The following is a 17,204-nucleotide window of genomic DNA, read 5'->3' as shown; positions in this document are numbered from 1 at the left end:
TTAAAGCTCATCCAGTTCTCTGGATTTGCTCCAGCAGCTTCACGTAGCTCTTGTGTTGTCGCAGAGTTGGGTCTGGGTGGTCGTCATCTGCTCCGGGTATCACCTGCAGAAAGCAAATCTCAAATAGCTTTACCGTTTCTGAGCAAGGGGAATAATCCTGTAGTGTGCGTCTCTGAGGTGTGTTTTTGAGTAAAAGAAAGCATCTTCGTGTTCTCTAAACAGAGAAAACTGATACTTACAAAAGGTCCGTGTTCATGATACGATTACCACAAACCCACTTTAATTCTGATGGAAATAACCACAAAAGGTTTTGATGTCATACAGAAAATACACATCTTGAATAATTTCTTTAGTTTTCTAGAATCTACTGAGGTTTGCGTTCACCACTCAAAAAATTACTATTAGTTGACACTTTTTGCTACCAAAATCACACATTTTTTGTTTCTGACAAAGAAAAGACTTGAAGGTGACAATCCGATGTAATTTACAGAATAAACACAGAATCAGTGAGATTAGCACATAAAGCTAGAAAATATGCTTGCCTGGACATAGGGGGACTCGAGGGCTTTCATCCGCATGCAGCTCTTGGGTGGGCTGGGTGTCCAGACTGGGAATCACAGACTCCGAGGTTGAAAGGGCCTCGGGGATATCTGCTCCAAGCTTTCTAGGCAAAGCAGGACCCGAAGTGGCTGTCCCAGCACCCTGTCCAGCCGCAGCGTAGCGGGGTCCAACACTGGGGAATCCACCACTTCCCAGGGGGGATTATTCCAGTGGCTGATTGCTCTCACTGGGATTTGCCTCTTGTGTCCAGTGGGGATCTCCTCGGGAGCAACTTGTGCCCATCACCCCTTGTCTGTTCCATGGGGCTCCTTGTCAAAAGGGGGTCTCATCTTCTTTGTAGCCACCCTTTCAATACTGGAATACGGTGATAAGGGAAGGCAGGCAGGGCACGCTCTTCCTGCCACAGAACCTTTTGCTTCCAAGCAGCATCAAGACAGGGATTTTTCCAACATGCTTGATGCCAGAATGCTCACACTGTAACGGAACAGCCACTTACATTGTCCTCTTACAAAGAAAAAAGGTACCATGGGGCAGTTTGGCTGCTGTTCTTACCAGTCATATCAGGTTGTTCAGGACTGATGTATTACTGTTTCGCTTCTTATTTGCCAAGATACCTGTTGAATAAAGAATCAGATATAATGCCAGCCTGAAATGAGATTTTCACTCCTCAAGCTCTGTGCCCAAGCTGTCACTGGAACCAGGATTACCACTGGTGATGGGAATTGCACTGTGAGGAAATGGAACAGGATAAGAAGAGTGAATATTTTATTTAGCTTTGTCTAATAATACTGATTCCTTTTGAAGCAGAAAGAGAACAGAAAAATGTAATCCAAAATAATGCCTTATCTCTGTGCTGTTAAAAACCAGTCATAAAGCACCCTGACGAATATTTACTGTCCTTATAAATTTCGTGTAAGATGTTGGCACATTAATCATTGACAATGTTACCTGAAATCTCAAAAAGCAAAATATGAATTAACCCAAAATAAAATATTCCTATCTGCATTGAGGTCCTCTATTTCTCAGTCATGCTAAGGAAACAAAAGCATGTGAATACTCTTTAAGAAGACAAATGAAAAGCAAGATGTACAACTAGGTGCTTGCTGCAGACAAAGCCTCATTGACATAAAGTGCATTGAACAAACAGCCACTGCAGGGTATGGTCTGAAGTCAGTGTGTGACACCACAGCAACAGGCCAGCTGAAAACAGTTCCAGCATTAAGATTGTTCCCAGAACATCCTAAATCTTCACAGGTCAATAATACTGTTGGGTTTTGATTCCTTTTGAAGAGCAGCAAGTGGAGGATGTGTCTGCAAATGTTCATTTTCTTCCCCATTCATCTGTTCAAAGTTAATTGACTGCATTACCTGACAGAAAAAAAAATAGGTTAGAAACAGACTTTTGGACTAAATTACAAGTATTTTAAGAAAATTTTAAAAGAAGTGTGTTAATTGTGACCACAGTTGAACACAGTTTGCTCATCTTAATGTTACAGGCTCGTCTTAATGGGTGTCGTGGTAAAAGCAGTGGGAAGAAGTATGAACACCTCAGCTCTGCTTCCTGGTTGCTACATCTCTCCGGTGATTTGGGGTGAGTTGAGGGGAGAAAGTCCCATTGTATGTATTTTCCCTGACATTTTAACTTGAAAGAAAACCAGTGGCACCCTCAGAAACTTGTAAGAGTAGAAAATCTTTAGGGAAAGTGTATTTGGGATTTTACACCATATTGTGCTCAATTTCAGAGCTTTTAAAAGTTCCTGTTCCAGTCACAGAAGAAGGATAAGATAGTTATTTTCACTCCATAAAATGTTTGTTCCAAAGAAAATAATGTTGCTTAAATTCTCATTTTTTGTTAAATAAGTCCCACAGTTGTCCAATTCTATTTCAGATTTCAGATCATTAAAAAACTCCATATTAAATAATCTAGAACATTGAGCAAATAGCATGTAACCTCCTCCTGCTGCTCCTTCATGCCTCATGGAAAGCATTAGACTGTGCAGAGTGATGCAGGACATAGCACTGAGCCATTAATAAGACTAAAATACATAATTCCACAGACAAGTCCATTTTCTAATGGTAAATTCTTTGCCTTCCCTAGTACCACACACAATGGTCATCCTGTTTGATCTCCACAGTTCTGCTCTATTGAAAATGTTCATGGAGAAGACTGAGGTTTTTGCAGTAGTAAAATGCTCTGTTCCAGCCATGTTCACTCTTGGTTTATTATTTCTTGCCCATACTGTTCGTGCTGTTGCCTGACCCATTTTCAGCCACTGGGGCTACTCTTTCACAGTAAAGGAATTCAGCACTAGATACCGTATTCCATATGCTGTTCTGGTGATGCCAGGTTGGGATGGAGGGTTAAAGCGCGCTCTGCTCCGGTGGCCAAAGCTCAATGACACCATCACACGTTGGGAATGACTTGCCCTGCATCAGCTCTAGGACAACTGTAACTTCTGGAGATAAATGTGCATCTCTGTAGCCTATGTCAACCACAGCTATGTCACATAATTTAAAACCCCATTCTTTAATAAGGTCCACAAGACCTTTTCAAGGTTCATTTGGAAGGGAAAAACAAGGATTGCTGTTAAAAATGTATAGGCCTATTGAGACGCAGGAGAACTAAATCTCCCGAACGTTAGGCAATATTTCTGGGCATCCCATATGGAGTATTTGGCAGCACGGTCCCAGGGAAACCCGGGGCTCAATGACTCCAGATTGAACAACAGGCAGCAGGCCAAATTAATCTGGCAAGGCTCCCATAGTGCCCAGTTGATCTACTGCTCACCTCGAGTTGCAAAGAGCTCGACAGCAGAAGCGGTACCTGAACTGCATGAGAGCAAAGCTGAAGGCAGAGCACAAGGCAGCAGCATGGGTGGTCACTCCTGAGCACCACGAGGGGTTTCCAGCCCTGCCAGAGCGAGTTGGTTCACATAAGAACTGTGTCATGGCCTTACATTTGCCCATTACCATGTTGCACTCACATGCATGCTCCTCACAGGCACAGGTTTTACTCTGTTGTGTTCAAGCCAGGAATTCCCTGTAAAATATTGATGAGTTTTAACATCATTCTCATCCACCAGTCCCTGAACTCACAGCTTTATGTGTGGCAGAAAAGTTAGTAGGACTTAATACTATTTCCCTGAGCATTAGACAGTGATGGAAAAGGAGAGAGACTATGTAATTCCAGTTCGAAGAAATTAAAGTAGCTGGAAGTTGCTATATATATATATACATAGAAATATATTTACTTGATACAGAAATATTTATTACAGTATAAAATAAACCCTAATATCTTTGGAATACCCTAATATCTTTGGAATATCTCCTGTATGAAGACAGACTGAGAAAGTTGGGGCTGTTCATCCTGGAGAAGAGAAGGCTGCGTGGAGACCTCAGAGCAGCCTTCCAGTATCTGAAGGGGGCCTATAGGGATGCTGGGGATGGACTCTTCATTAGGGACTGTAGTGACAGGACAAGGGGTAACGGGTTAAAACTGAAACAGGGGAAGTTTAGATTGGCTATAAGGAGGAAATTCTTTCCTGTTAGGGTGGTGAGGCACTGGAATGGGTTGCCCAGGGAAGCTGTGAATGCTCCCTCCCTGTCAGTGTTCAAGGCCAGGTTGGACAGAGCCTTGGGTGCCATGGTTTAGTGTGAGGTGTCCCTGCCCATGCAGGGGGTTGGAACTGGATGAGCTTAAGGTCCTTTCCAGCCCTAACTCTTCTATGATTCTGTGATTCTATGAATACACCTAAGTAACATCTTTTCTTGTTTTATCTGATTACAGAATTTCTTTATTCTGACACACCAGCAGCTACACTTTGGAGAATTGAGTCCATCCTTTGCTACAAAAGACTTTTATTAGGTATTAATTTCATGTCTCATTTCTACAAAAGTGATGAAGAATTGCAGGAGGTTGATGATTCTTGCAAAAGCAGCTTGAATCTGAATCACAGAGATTTACTAGACTGCCAATGAAGATTGATTCCTCTGTTTGAAGGAATTGGTTGCATTCAAAGTCAAATTAAAATTTATATTAAAACAGATTTTTTTGATTCATAAAATTATTTTTTGAGGATATTTTTCCCTAGAGGCCTTGACTGTTACCACTGATGGCATAATTAACATCGAAGTTCTCTCCCTCCTTAACAAATCATGATAAATCAAGGCAGAACTGTTTGCCATGTAGCAAGAGGTATCCAAAGGTGACAGCCTCCTTTCACTGAAGCCAAGATGAGATTCTATGCATGTGTCCTAGTCCTTGTTTGTTCATAGGATTCATTAATGTCCTCTTTTCTTCTAGAGGGTTTGGAAAGTCCTAAACACAGAATCACAAAATCCCAGCCTGGTTTATGTTGGAAGGGACCTCAAAGCTCATCCAGCTCCAACCCCTGCCACGGGCAGGGACCCCTTCCACTGGAGCAGCTTGCTCCAAGCACCTGTGTCCAACCTGGCCTTGAGCACTGCCAGGGATGGGGCAGCCACAGCTTCTCTGGGCACCCTGTGCCAGCGCCTCAGCACCCTCACAGGGAAGAGCTTCTTCATAAGAATGTGTCATAAGGTTATAAAGAGTGAAAGTGACAGATTCAGAAGATGAGAACAAAAAACTCACAGTAATGAGAGAGCAGAAGCCATTAAGAGGGCACTGAGTAAGAACACACAGAAGAACTCTGGAAGCACCTTACGCAATAAGCAGAACTGTGGTCCAACATTATGTTGTGGATGTGCATCCACAAATCCTCTTCTGGAGAAGAGAAGGCTCAGGGGGTACCTGATCACTGCCTACAACTGCCTGACAGGAGGATGGAGCCAGGAGGGGCTGGGCTCTGCTCCCAAGGAACAAGGGATGGGACAAGAGGAACCGGCCTCAAGCTGCACCAGGGCAGGTTTAGATGGAGCTGAGGAACAATTCCTGCCCCAGAGGGTGCTCAGGCATTGGAACAGGCTGCCCAGGGCAGGGCTGCAGGCACCGTCCCTGCAAGTATTCACACCCCGTGGAGATGAGGCCTCAGTGCCATGGGTTGGTGGTGGGGTGAAGGTTGGACTTGATGATCTTAAAGGTCTTTTCCAACCTGGTTGATTCTGTGAAATGATTCCATGAAATTATCCTCCAGTTACATTACATGGTACTCCACAAAATGATGGAGTTAGCAGCAGAGACAGCACGAAGAAACATTTAGCAAATTAGCTTAATGGAATAAAGGGAAATAACTGAGCAAATGGAGAAAAAGAAGAAGACTTATGAATTTCTCAGGAGACAAGAACAGCAAGTCCAAGAATGGAATTTTGGGGTGGTAAAAAGTAATTTCTCTGAAAAAAAAAAAATTCAAACTATTCCAGATAAAAGTCATTCAAGTCCTAAGAGGCAAAGAACTATGAATTTAGCAAGTACAAATGTGGATACGCATGGATGGCAACAAGCTACCACTAACAACCAGAGTAAATCTCCATGCCTTTGGTGCAGGGCTTTTTGGTCAGGTCTCACCTGAGTGCATCCCTAACTGAAAACATCACGTTCTTAGATCACAAGTTGCCTTGAAGAGGTTTGTAAATTGTACATCCTCTGCCTTTGCTGCTGAACTCTTCAAATCTGGTGACTGTTTTGTGGTTTTCCTTCAGGCCTTCACAGCGGAAGGAATTAATCACATCCCCAAATCACCCTTTTTGGATCCGCATGACCGCTCTTTGCAGTTCTGAAGGGATCTCTAACACTCTTCATCCTCCTCTTTGCAAAGTGAAGCTTTTTCTCCTTCCAAGGAGATCCATGGCTGGAGGGAAGTGATGCTCTGTTCACACAGGTACCACTTCCCTCCACAGTTCACACAGCAGATGAGACTGACACCTGCAGAAGAGGATTCCCTGCCATCTGCTGACACATTGAGATGGATGGGTCACAAACCCCATGCTTTTTATAGTGTGTCCTGTTGTTCCAAGAGTGTGAATATAAAGGGTAAGGCAGTCCACAGCACTCGCTGTACTGGCAAGGCACGTAACTGGGCTCTGGGGGTGGAATTGGGAGGTGGCTTTGAAATAATGAAATAAATCTGATTTGATGTGAATGGATTTGGGTTTTGTTCAGCCTCTGGGATGACTTATGCTTCGCGTGTTCTGCAAACTGGATTACCCAGGTTTGGGGATGGTTTTCTATCAGGCGTGTCAAATGCTAAATTAAAAGAAGAATCTGTGGATTATTTTATTGTGATACGGCCTCAGGCTCAAAGGCTGTGACAGAGCTCATACAGTAAGTACAGCTGGATCCCTAGTGAAGAATAAGCTCTAGACAGAATGAATGCCAGGGATAGCTTGATAATACATGTTCTCTCCTGCAAAACAGCTCGATTTAGCAGAGCAAAAAAGACAAGCAGTGTATTACACCCTCCTGCAGGAGGGTATCGCCCTGTGCTGGCCTCAAGACCCAGAAGAAGTATAGCAAAGGACTCTGGATCCTCAAACACAAGAGGGACAAGGAGGGAGTCCAGAGGAGGCCATGGAGCTGCTGTGAGGGCTGGAGCCAGGCTGAGAGAGCTGGGCTGGGGCAGCCTGGAGAAGAGAAGGCTCCTGAAGGGGAGACCTGAGAGCAGCTCCAGTGCCTAAAGGGGCTGAAGGAAAGCTGGAGAGGGGCTTGGGACAAGGGATGTAGGGACAGGCCAAGGGGAATGGCTTGAACCTGCCCGAGGGGAGACTGAGCTGAGCTCTTAGGCAGAAGCTCTTCCCTGTGAGGGTGCTGAGGCGCTGGCACAGGGTGCCCAGAGAAGCTGTGGCTGCCCCATCCCTGGCAGTGCACAAGGCCACGTTGGACACAGGGGCTTGGAGCACCCTGCTCCAGTGGTCTCATCTCAATCTCCCCTCTCATCTTTCATTGCCGAGTTGAGGAACGCTCAGTTATAATAAACCGCGAACTGCCAGAACCGGCCGTGCTGAATGAACCACCATCACCAGCGCTCCCGGTGACCTCAGCTCGTCCCTGCTCTCCGCTGAGGCTCCGGTCCGGCTCTAACGGAGGAAGCCGCTGGTTGTTCCTCGCTGCCCGGTGAACGCGGAGCGGCCACCGTACTGCCTGCCCCATGTCACCGGCTAGGGCTGGCCCAGGCCCGGCCTTGCTCCGCCCCGCTGGGGCGGCACTGCCCGGGGCGGCGGCGGGGCTGTGGGGCCGTGGATCCCGCTGTCCCGTCCCGCCCTGCCGCCATGGCTGCGCTGCCGCTGCCCGCCCGCGGGGACCGGCGGCTCGGGGCGCTGCGCACACACGGCCCGGAGCCGGGGGAGCCGGAGCGAGTGAGTTCCGACCGTGTGCACAGCGCGAGGGGGCGGCGGGGGCCGGCAGCGGGGCCTCCCTCCGGGCACCGGCGGTCGGAAGCGCCGGGCCGGGCCCGCGGAGCCTGACGCAACCTCGGCGGCGGGAGCGGCCTCTCCGGCCTGGCCGCAGCGGGTCCTGACCGAGCCCGGCGGGTCCCGCCGTCACCGCCGGCCTGGCAGAGAGGCCGCTGGCCCGGAGCGGGGCTGCCCGGCGGCCTCTGCCCTCTGGCGGCGCCGCGGCGGAGCGGAGCGGAGCGGGGCCGGGCCGGTGCTGGGGAGCGGAGCGGGAGGCGGCGGGGACAGCGGCCCTTGCTCCCCACAGCCGCTGTAAACGCGTCCCCGGCGGGACCGGTGCCGCTGTGGGAGATGGAGCTGCGGGAGTGCATGGGGCTGTGGTCCGCAGGGAGAGCGGGAGCGTGCACGTGTGCTCGGGGAGTTTTGGGAGGAATTTCACTGAACGATCATCGATTATTGCTGCTGTTACTATTGCTGATACACATTTGCACGTGGGGCATCATAAATGCTATTGCATAGAATGAATCCCAGCCTGGTTTGTGTTGGAAGGGACCTTAAATCTCACCCAGCTCCAACCCCTGCCACAGGCAGGGACCCCTTCTACTGGAGCAGCTTGCTCCGAGCCCCTGTGTCCAACCTGGCCTTGAGCACTGCCAGGGATGGGGCAGCCACAGCTTCTCTGGGCACCCTGTGCCAGCGCCTCAGCACCCTCACAGGGAAGAGCTTCTGCCTAAGAGCTCAGCTCAGTCTCCCCTCGGGCAGGTTCAAGCCATTCCCCTTGGCCTGTCCCTACAGGCCCTTGTCCCAAGCCCCTCTCCAGGTTTCCTGCAGCCCCTTTAGGCACTGGAGCTGCTCTCAGGTCTCCCCTTCAGGAGCCTTCTCTTCTCCAGGCTGCCCCAGCCCAGCTCTCTCAGCCTGGCTCCAGAGCAGAGCTGCTCCAGCCCTCGCAGCAGCTCCATGGCCTCCTCTGGCCTCGCTCCAACAGCTCCAGGTCCCTCTTGTGCTGCTGCCCCAGAGCTGGATCAGGGCTGCAGGGGGGTTCTCACAGAGCACAGCAGAGGGGCAGGTTCCCCCTGAGCTGCTGCTCATGCTGTGTGGGTGCAGCCCAGCACACGGGGGTTCTGGTTTGCAGATGCACACTCTCCTGCTGTCCTGGCTCCAGGAGGTGCTTCCCAGCACTGCTGCGTGGAGCATTCGTACTTTGGGCTTCTGGAATAATTTTTGCATTTCAGCTGAGCTCATGTGTGTTTCTCCAATGGGATTCATTCCAACAAGGTGTTTCTGCTCCACCACCTTGTAAGCATCTTCTGTCCTAGTAAGTGCCAAGCTGCTAACTTTGGAAAGGTGTCGAGTTCCCAGAAAGCCTTATCCTGGTGTTCACACTCTCCCCTTCTGCTTCTTGAGCATCCCTGTTTGTGTGTGACATGAGCAAAAACTTGTGCAGTTTGGGGCTGACATCTCCCTGGAGAAACACCATTTGTAGAGGAGAGGAGGAGCAGTGAACTTGGACTGTGACTGGTAAGGTAACATAGGAAAGAGGGAATCTCTCTTTTCCTGTTTTTTGAGGTTGGAGAGGTGAATAAGAACTTTCTTCCAGTTCATGAATTGCAGTTTTACCCCTAAAAATGCACTAACAGGCCAGTTGTCTGGAGACCAGGCGAAATTCTTCTGGAACTTGTATGACGGAGACTGAATCGCTGTCTCCACCTCTGTAGCTAGCGGAATACATATGTCAAGCTCTGGAAAGCAGTTTCGAAAGAGAACATTCATTAGAGTACATTTACTGTGTAGAGTAGCCTGGACAAGACGTTAGAGGTTGGTTTATCCTACAGGGCAGTTGTTACGGTCTGGATTACAGCTGCGTCATCACAGCTTAATGCATTTACTTGAGCTGCTGCCGTCCTGGCTCTATCACAGACACAAGAGGAAGCATTTGCACTTAACCCTTCTCACTGTCTCCAACTTGGAGTACCTCCTCGCTGTGGTGTGGGGATTTCTTAGCTAAATAACTGCCAGCTGTGTCTGGTTTTAGCTAACGTCATGAGCCCGGGCACAACACAGGCAAGGTGCTGCACTTTGTATCTCATACAGCTCTCACAGAGTCCTGCACGTTTTAGGTCTAATGCTAGAAGATCTGCTGCCTTTCTCCTTGGGCATCTGCCCTGTTTGGTTCGAAGGTGCTGGGACTGGGGCTTGCAGCCCTTACAAATGCTGTAGCTGGCTTTGCAGAGAAAGCGCTGCTGAGGGAAGCAAGCAGGGCCAAGCTGAGCACTGGATTTGGGGAGACAACCACATCCTAATCCTCCTTTTATTGGATGCCATTGTCATGCAATGTCTGTGCTAGTAGCTGTTGTAACTGGGAAGATTCCCCACGGGTTTTTCTGCTCTCCCTCAGCTCCTGCTGCACAGTGTAGATCTGTACGTATGGTTTCCTTTCCCCTTTTGTACCTTGATGTAGTTATTTGCACGTATTTCTGAATCTTGCCTGAGGATAGAGCTCATTGATGTCCTACTGCTTTTAAGGCGTTTGGATCTAGAGGCTGGTAAATAACAAATAGTAACTTTCAAGGCTAGAGCTACCTGCGTGGCATGTTCTGGTTTGGATTTGAATGGAAGCAAATCTTTCCAGAACAGGGACCTGCTCTGACCTCACATTCCTTCTGCTCCCCCAAACTCACATTCCATCTGCACCTCTTTCATAGAGAGCTGGACGCTACAGCAGAGAGCATCCACACATGGCCATTGTTGGCCTTATTGTAAAGGTACCCAGTAGAGCTAAACCAAGTAAAGCTGTGCTGCACAAGACCTGGTTTGTGCCTACAGGGCAGCTGCTTATGGAACACAAGCCAGCAGCATGCCTGGCTTCTAAGCATATGCTAAACAAAACAGAAATTGCATGTGATGAACATATTAAATTTATAGATCTTTCAAATCTTACAGCTAAATCAAAGAAAGCAAGTGATAGTCCTTAAAAGTACTTCCCATTGCATTTAGATTAGTTATTTCAATGCAGCTAGTTTTTGCAGCAGTTTAGTTTGCCTCTTTCTGAAAAGCAGCATCTGTGAGGCCTTTATCTTTTTGGCATCGGTGAAAATCAGTGGCACCAGCAACCTGGTATAGTGGAAGGTGTCCCTGCCTATAGCAGGGGGTTTGGAACTGGGTGAGCTTTAAGGTTCCTTCCAACCCAAATCGTTCTATGATTCTGTGATTTATTCTATGAAAATACATGTGTTTTTTCCAGGACTTCCCAGCTGGAAAAGAAAGTTACAGAATATCCTCTTGGCAGAAGGACCCGTTTTCTACCTGTTCTAGGGCAGTATGTAATTTGCTGTTACTTGTCTTAAACTGCATTTCCAAGCTGGATGTAGCACGACCATTCATGCATGGGAGAAGAGAAGGCTCCTGAAGGGGAGACCTTAGAGCAGCTCCCAGTGCTTTAAAAGGGCTACAAGAAACCTGGAGAGGGGCTTTGGGCAAGGGCCTGTAGGGACAGGCCAAGGGGAATGGCTTGAACCTGCCCGAGGGGAGACTGAGCTGAGCTCTTAGGCAGAAGCTCTTCCCTGTGAGGGTGCTGAGGCGCTGGCACAGGGTGCCCAGAGAAGCTGTGGCTGCCCCATCCCTGGCAGTGCTCGATGTACTGATTGTTTCCTAAAGGAAAGGATACAAGGGAGTGAAGTCTTCCCTGAAGCCAGCTTCCTGATAGAAACACCCACACAACTGTCTCAGCATTGGCATGACAAGTGTGGCACCATCTATTCTGTATGCTGAATTCCTGTTGCCAATGCCAAGTATCTTAACCCCCCCAAAAGACAATACCTTGAATTCATTTTTAATAAGCCAGATTTCTTCTAATGGATGTCAGTAAGTCACTTCTTCCCCTTTTCTCCTTCATCTCACACATCTTCCTAGTTATGCTGCTGTACTTCTCTGCTGTACCTTTTAATAAAGGACGAGTTCTTCAGCAAGAAAGGAACGTTTTCCCAGTGGAAGCTGCTCTGTCTTTAGAGGACCTTCTCAGACTTTCCGTTGTTGTATTATTCCCTTTCTTACTACAATACATATTTCACTTTTTGATTTATTTCCCATCCAAACACTTGGTAGTGTTCTTGTTTCAACTGTTCTCCGCTGAGGTTCCTATTGTATTGATCCACTTTAGTTTTGCATAACGTATTCAAATTTGAAATGTAGTTGCCATGCTTCAGTAGTCTGTTAGTTCTGTGACAACATATCTTGTGCCTGTGAAATCAGATGCTTGTGAAAGAGATGGAATATTGTTATTCCTTAAACAAAGTTTGTTCAGAAAAGCATCAGAAAAGTATTTCAAAGTCAGGTGTATCTCTGGAATTCAGAGTTGGACCCTGCAATGTCTGTGTCAGTGTTGAAATTTCCTGTTAATTTGCTGTTAGAATTTCAAGGAGCCCCTGGGATTTATGTAGTTCCCCCTCCTTGCATGGGATAGCAGGCACAGGCGAAGGATATCCTTCTTAGGGTTTCCAGTTGGTGTCTTCCTTAGACTTCATAGAATCCCAGCCTGGTTTGTGTTGAAGGGACCTCAAAGCTCCTCCAGCTCCAACCCCTGCCATGGGCAGGGACCCCTTCCACTGGAGCAGCTTGCTCCAAGCCCCTGTGTCCAACCTGGCCTTGAGCACTGCCAGGGATGGGGCAGCCACAGCTTCTCTGGGCACCCTGTGCCAGCGCCTCAGCACCCTCACAGGGAAGAGCTTCTGCCTAAGAGCTCAGCTCAGTCTCCCCTCGGGCAGGTTCAAGCCATTCCCATTGCATCTTAACCTTACTGGTTCCCAACCTGGTTCTCACAGAGCAATAAAGCAGCATTTCTTGGGACCTCCAAGCTGGTGCTGGGTCGCTGTGCACATGGGGAAGGACAGCTTAGGGCAGCCCTTCCTCCAGAGAAGGATGCTTTTGGTTCATGGGACATCCAGATGTCATTCAGTACTTGATAGCAGCTCATCTTAGAGCTTCAAGAGCATGGAGGGATACCGCATCCCTGGCAGTGTCCAAGGCCGCCTTGGGTGGGGCTTAGAGCAAGCTGCTCTAGTGAGTGGAAGTTGTCCCTGCCCGTGGCAGGGGTTGGAACTGAATGAGATTCAAGGTCCCAGTTAAACCAGTCTGGGATTCTGTGATAATTAATGGATTACATAGCAATGGAAAGCTGTAAAAATGTGACAGTCGGAGAAAGATACAAAAATCGTTACAGCATATGTCTTCATAACTGTCTGACTTGGCTCCAGGGTTTGCCTTCCGTTTCCTTGATTTAATTAGTCATTTCACACAACTTCCCCTGCTCCTCTCCTTTGATAAACACATTCCCACGTCCCACACTAATGCTACATGATGTTCTTTTCCCAGTGGCATTTTATCTCCAGTTTCTAAACATGAGGCACAGAGATGTTTAGTGAGACCTCCTCAGCCAGCACAAGATGTGACGTTAAATGCAAGATGCGGAGTTCTGGCCTAGTGTCTGGTGGTCTGTTACTAACTTAGGGCTCTACCAAGTAAATGCAAGAGCCTTATTGGTCATAAACAATAAATAATAGTAATAATAATCATAATCCCAAAAAACTGGGTTCAGTGGCCTATTCCTTGCAAAGACATGTCCATATTGCTTTTGACTCTTTCAGAAGCGAGCATGCAAGCGGCTAGAAACCATCCCCAATGAGACTGAGACTCGTCTGCTTGGTTATGCCATGGAGCTGGATTCCAAACAGCAAATCTCCTCTGACTGTGGTCCTTGGGCTACAAAGGCAAAGCAGAATTCAATGGTATGTTTACACCGTCCACAACACCTTATTTTTGTAGAAGAACACGTTTAAAATACGTTCTATAATACCATTGCAAGTAATTGCCCTCTTCTTGTTATGCATGTGTCTTTGTTCATGAGGTTTTTGAAAACCATGGAAGCAGAGGTACTGCTCAGCCTTGCCCAAGATGTATTGCTGGAGAATCTGTAAGTATATTAACCTTCTTTCTGTGACATAAAAGATAGACTTGTTCTTAAGTATTAGAGCCATAAAACACAAAGTTAATAAAACCCACAATTACACTGCTCAGGAATAAAGCATGTAAATAAAAGAAGACAGATTGATTTAGCACTTCAGAGCTACACCAGCAGAGCACAGACTAATATGTTTCCAGCAGCAGTTGGAAAATATGGAGAGTATGAAGACATATTTCAGATTCACTCTAAAAAGCAGAGTTTAGGAAGTAACTGAAGCAAACACTAACATCCAGCTTCCTCTCCCCCCTTTTTATATCTTCCTTGAGTTACTGGATCATAATAAAGTAGTCAGCAATCCCATTCTATCTCCTGTTTTTAACTCTAATTAGATACTTCCTTTCCAACAAATACAGACAGCCTAAAAATAACACCCTGTAGACATACCAGGGCTAGTTCTAAATGAAGGAGCAAAAGAACCAGTTGCAGTCAGAGCTCGGCACAACCTGGCTTTCTGAGGAGCAGAACATGGATTTGGGCAGCTGCACAGTGCTGGCTCCTGAGCTCCTGCACACAGGCTCCTCCTGGCATCCAGAGAAAGCTCTTCAAAACCTGTACTGGTTATTTGATTTCTCTAGGTTGTAGTTGCAGTTATAGAACTATAGAATAGTTGGAAAGAACCTTAAGCTCATCTAGTTCTAACCCCTTGCCCTGGGCAGGGATGCCTCACACCAGACCTGGCCTTGAACACTGCCAGAGATGGAGCATTTACATGCCCTGTGGCAGGGGGTTGGAACTGAATGATCTTAAGGTCCTTTCCAACCCTAACTATTCTATGATTTACCACTTCTTTGAGCACTTTGTGCCAGTGCCTAACTACCCTAACAGCAAAGAACTTCTTCCTCACATCTAACCTGAACTGCCCCTGTTTAGTTGGAACTCATCACCCCTTGTCACTGTGAACTCTGGTGTAATGGTGCAGCAGCAGCACTAGAACCTCCCACTGGCAGATGACTCTGAGCTCAGAGTCATCTGTCAGTGATGACTCTTTTTACTCTTTTTAGCCCTGGATAGGATTCCAAAACACTGAAGAGATAATGGCTAGTGATAGTGAACAAGGAGGCCTGCAAGAAAGCTGGAGAGGGGCTTTTTACAAGGGCCTGTAGGACCGGGCAAGAGGGAATGTCTTGAACCTGCCAGAGGGGAGACTGAGCTGAGCTCTTAGGCAGAAGCTCTTCCCTGTGAGGGTGCTGAGGCGCTGGCACAGGGTGCCCAGAGAAGCTGTGGCTGCCTAAATACTAAAACCCCAAAAAGAAAAGAACATTTTGGGATTGCCCCCGAAACTGACATATTAGGACATCGGTTTTGTTGTATTCCAGAACTACAGTGACAACATTATAGAGTTTGTAAAATTCTTCTGTATCAGTGACCACTTTATTGGGAAAAAATCTGACTAAGTATCTTCATTCCAAGTAACACCATTCCTGTGGCTCCTGACACAGATTACACTACAGAGTCCCTTTATTATCCAGACTTTCTAGTTGTTCACTGCTCCTCCAGGGACAAAAAGAGAACATTTGTGATGTTGTTAGTGGAAGTGTCAGTTCCTTCATACACTGAGGAGGAAGAGACTTCAGGTTTGGATGAGATAACTTTTAGCGACACGAAACTTTGTCATTTCAGGGACACTTCAATCATATCCTGAGCTTCTAGAAGTGGCAAGAGAGAAGATCAGCAGTGCTGCTTTTCTTTTTGAGTTCTGAAGCTAGATCTGGGAACCTGTGCAGCTGGATATCTGTACCCTCACTCGAAGCATGGACTTGTGTGGACACGCGTGTGGCATTCAGCATACAGCACTTCACTGTGTGCATTACTCTTTCAGTGCACAGTTATGGGTATCATTGTTTTCTTACACTTGAACAATGCTTCTGCTTCTAAGGTAGTCACTATCTTTTTTAAATAAGAAAATCAGGTTGATTTAAAGTTTTAGATCAGTTGGGTTGATGTGGCCTAAGGAGCAGTTTTCTCCGGGGTCAGGGGTCATGATCCAAGATTTTCCTGTCTCTTATGGGCACTTTTTCTGATAGTCTTGGAAAACAGTCCTTGCATTTACATGCATACAGGCATGTATACATTACATAGCTCAGCCCTGTATGTGCAGGTAGAAATGTCTTCATCCTTAGATGGCTGTTCTGCTTTGCAGCTGTGAAAGCCAGTAAAAATCCTATGGAAATTTAAGTTTATATCCAAATTACACATCCAGTTCAGGTATCTTATACACTGTACTTGTAGCTTGTTTATAACAAGCAGAGTTGGTGAATGTGGCAGTTAAGTATCTAACAGGAAAAGGAATATTATTTGGACTACCTTCTATAGGATGAGTAGTAGATGAGCCCTGTGGAGTCCTCACAAAGCTGTTAAGATACAATTGACACTGCCCGACTGTCTGTCTAGTTACTGTGATATTGGAACAAATCTGTTCAGAAAGCCTTGACCATGTCATTCAACATCCTTGTGTTGGCTTGTCACAGATAATTTCACCTATGTTTTGCCAGTGCATAGAACTATATAATTATATATAATAAACAATATAATTTTTAATAGGATCAGACTTTTAGACTCAAAAGATAGGCAAGCTGTGCTGTTTGAGTGTGACACGTCAGTGCTTGCTCTGGTTTAGGCAGAAGGGTCATACAATCACAGACTAGTTTGGGTTGGAAGGGAGCTTAAAGCTCATCCAGTTCAGAATGGACTCCAAAAAAGGGGTGTTGGAACAGATTGGCTCAGTGGAAGATTCCTCCTTAGGAGAGACTTCTGTGAAAACCCTTCTGTATCTTTTTATTCCTTCAGAACTGAGAAGTGTTTTAATTTCTGCATCCCAACCATTTCAGCATCCAGGATAATCTCCAAAAGCACTGGCCTGGGTCACATGGGAACACTGAGCTCAGTAGCTCAAGTGACCAGTTTTTGGGAGGCCCAGAGAAGAGTCCAAGAAGCAGAGCAAGCATTGAAGGAAAGACTTGGTACAAACACAAAGCCAGTATTTTATATCAGGTTGTGTTATGGGCATCCTTTCTTGCCTCACAGCCAAGCCTCAAACATCAAATAACTCAGGAATGATGAAAAAATCAGTATTTTCCAACAGTATTTTTGTTGTTTGCTATGATCTGTCCTATGATGTATGTTTGTTATCACAGAGAGAACATTAAACTTATCAATGCTTAGCAAATAGAGCAATGCCACCTTCAGTAGTTAATCAGCAGTTCCTTTATGACTAGAATTCAAGTGTGTGGCTATATTCACACTTAATTTACACAGTGCAAGGATGCTCTTCCTATACAGTCAAAAACAGCAGCTCCCTCCTTTCTGTTTGTCTTGAGTT

The 17,204-nt window shown here is 46.6% G+C and overlaps 1 protein-coding gene and 1 long non-coding RNA gene across 2 annotated transcripts; one reads left to right on the top strand and one right to left on the bottom strand.

The window, feature by feature from the left end:
* Positions 1-1,309: 1,309 nt before the first annotated feature.
* On the bottom strand, positions 1,310-3,709 carry LOC133208693 (uncharacterized). Its single transcript, XR_009724485.1, has 2 exons — positions 3,350-3,709; positions 1,310-1,929 (listed from the first exon to the last, which is right to left on the bottom strand). It is a non-coding gene; the product is annotated as an uncharacterized LOC133208693 (long non-coding RNA).
* Positions 3,710-7,676: 3,967 nt separating this feature from the next.
* Positions 7,677-16,397, top strand: CUNH10orf143 (chromosome unknown C10orf143 homolog). Its single transcript, XM_061346763.1, has 4 exons — positions 7,677-7,833; positions 13,509-13,649; positions 13,769-13,834; positions 15,506-16,397. Exons 1-4 carry the CDS (start codon positions 7,747-7,749, stop codon positions 15,533-15,535), a joined length of 324 nt encoding a protein of 107 aa, XP_061202747.1. The 5' UTR covers positions 7,677-7,746; the 3' UTR covers positions 15,536-16,397.
* Positions 16,398-17,204: the final 807 nt, after the last annotated feature.

The sequence above is a fragment of the Neopsephotus bourkii genome, unplaced genomic scaffold, assembly GCF_033783945.1.
Source record: "Neopsephotus bourkii isolate Nb327-2 ecotype Australia unplaced genomic scaffold, CSIRO-AGI_Nbou_v1 NB_274, whole genome shotgun sequence".
Classification (NCBI taxonomy): Eukaryota; Metazoa; Chordata; class Aves; order Psittaciformes; family Psittacidae; genus Neopsephotus; species Neopsephotus bourkii.
This window is presented reverse-complemented; position numbering and strand designations above follow the sequence as displayed.

Excerpts from the sequence above, each read along its gene's own strand:
- CUNH10orf143 (XM_061346763.1), top strand. The coding sequence starts at position 7,747 with ATGGCTGCGCTGCCGCTGCCCGCCCGCGGGGACCGGCGGCTCGGGGCG. Across the intron at positions 7,834-13,508 it reads AGCCGGGGGAGCCGGAGCGA|AAGCGAGCATGCAAGCGGCT; the intron begins GTGAGTTCCGAC and ends TGACTCTTTCAG. Across the intron at positions 13,650-13,768 it reads AGGCAAAGCAGAATTCAATG|GTTTTTGAAAACCATGGAAG; the intron begins GTATGTTTACAC and ends TTTGTTCATGAG.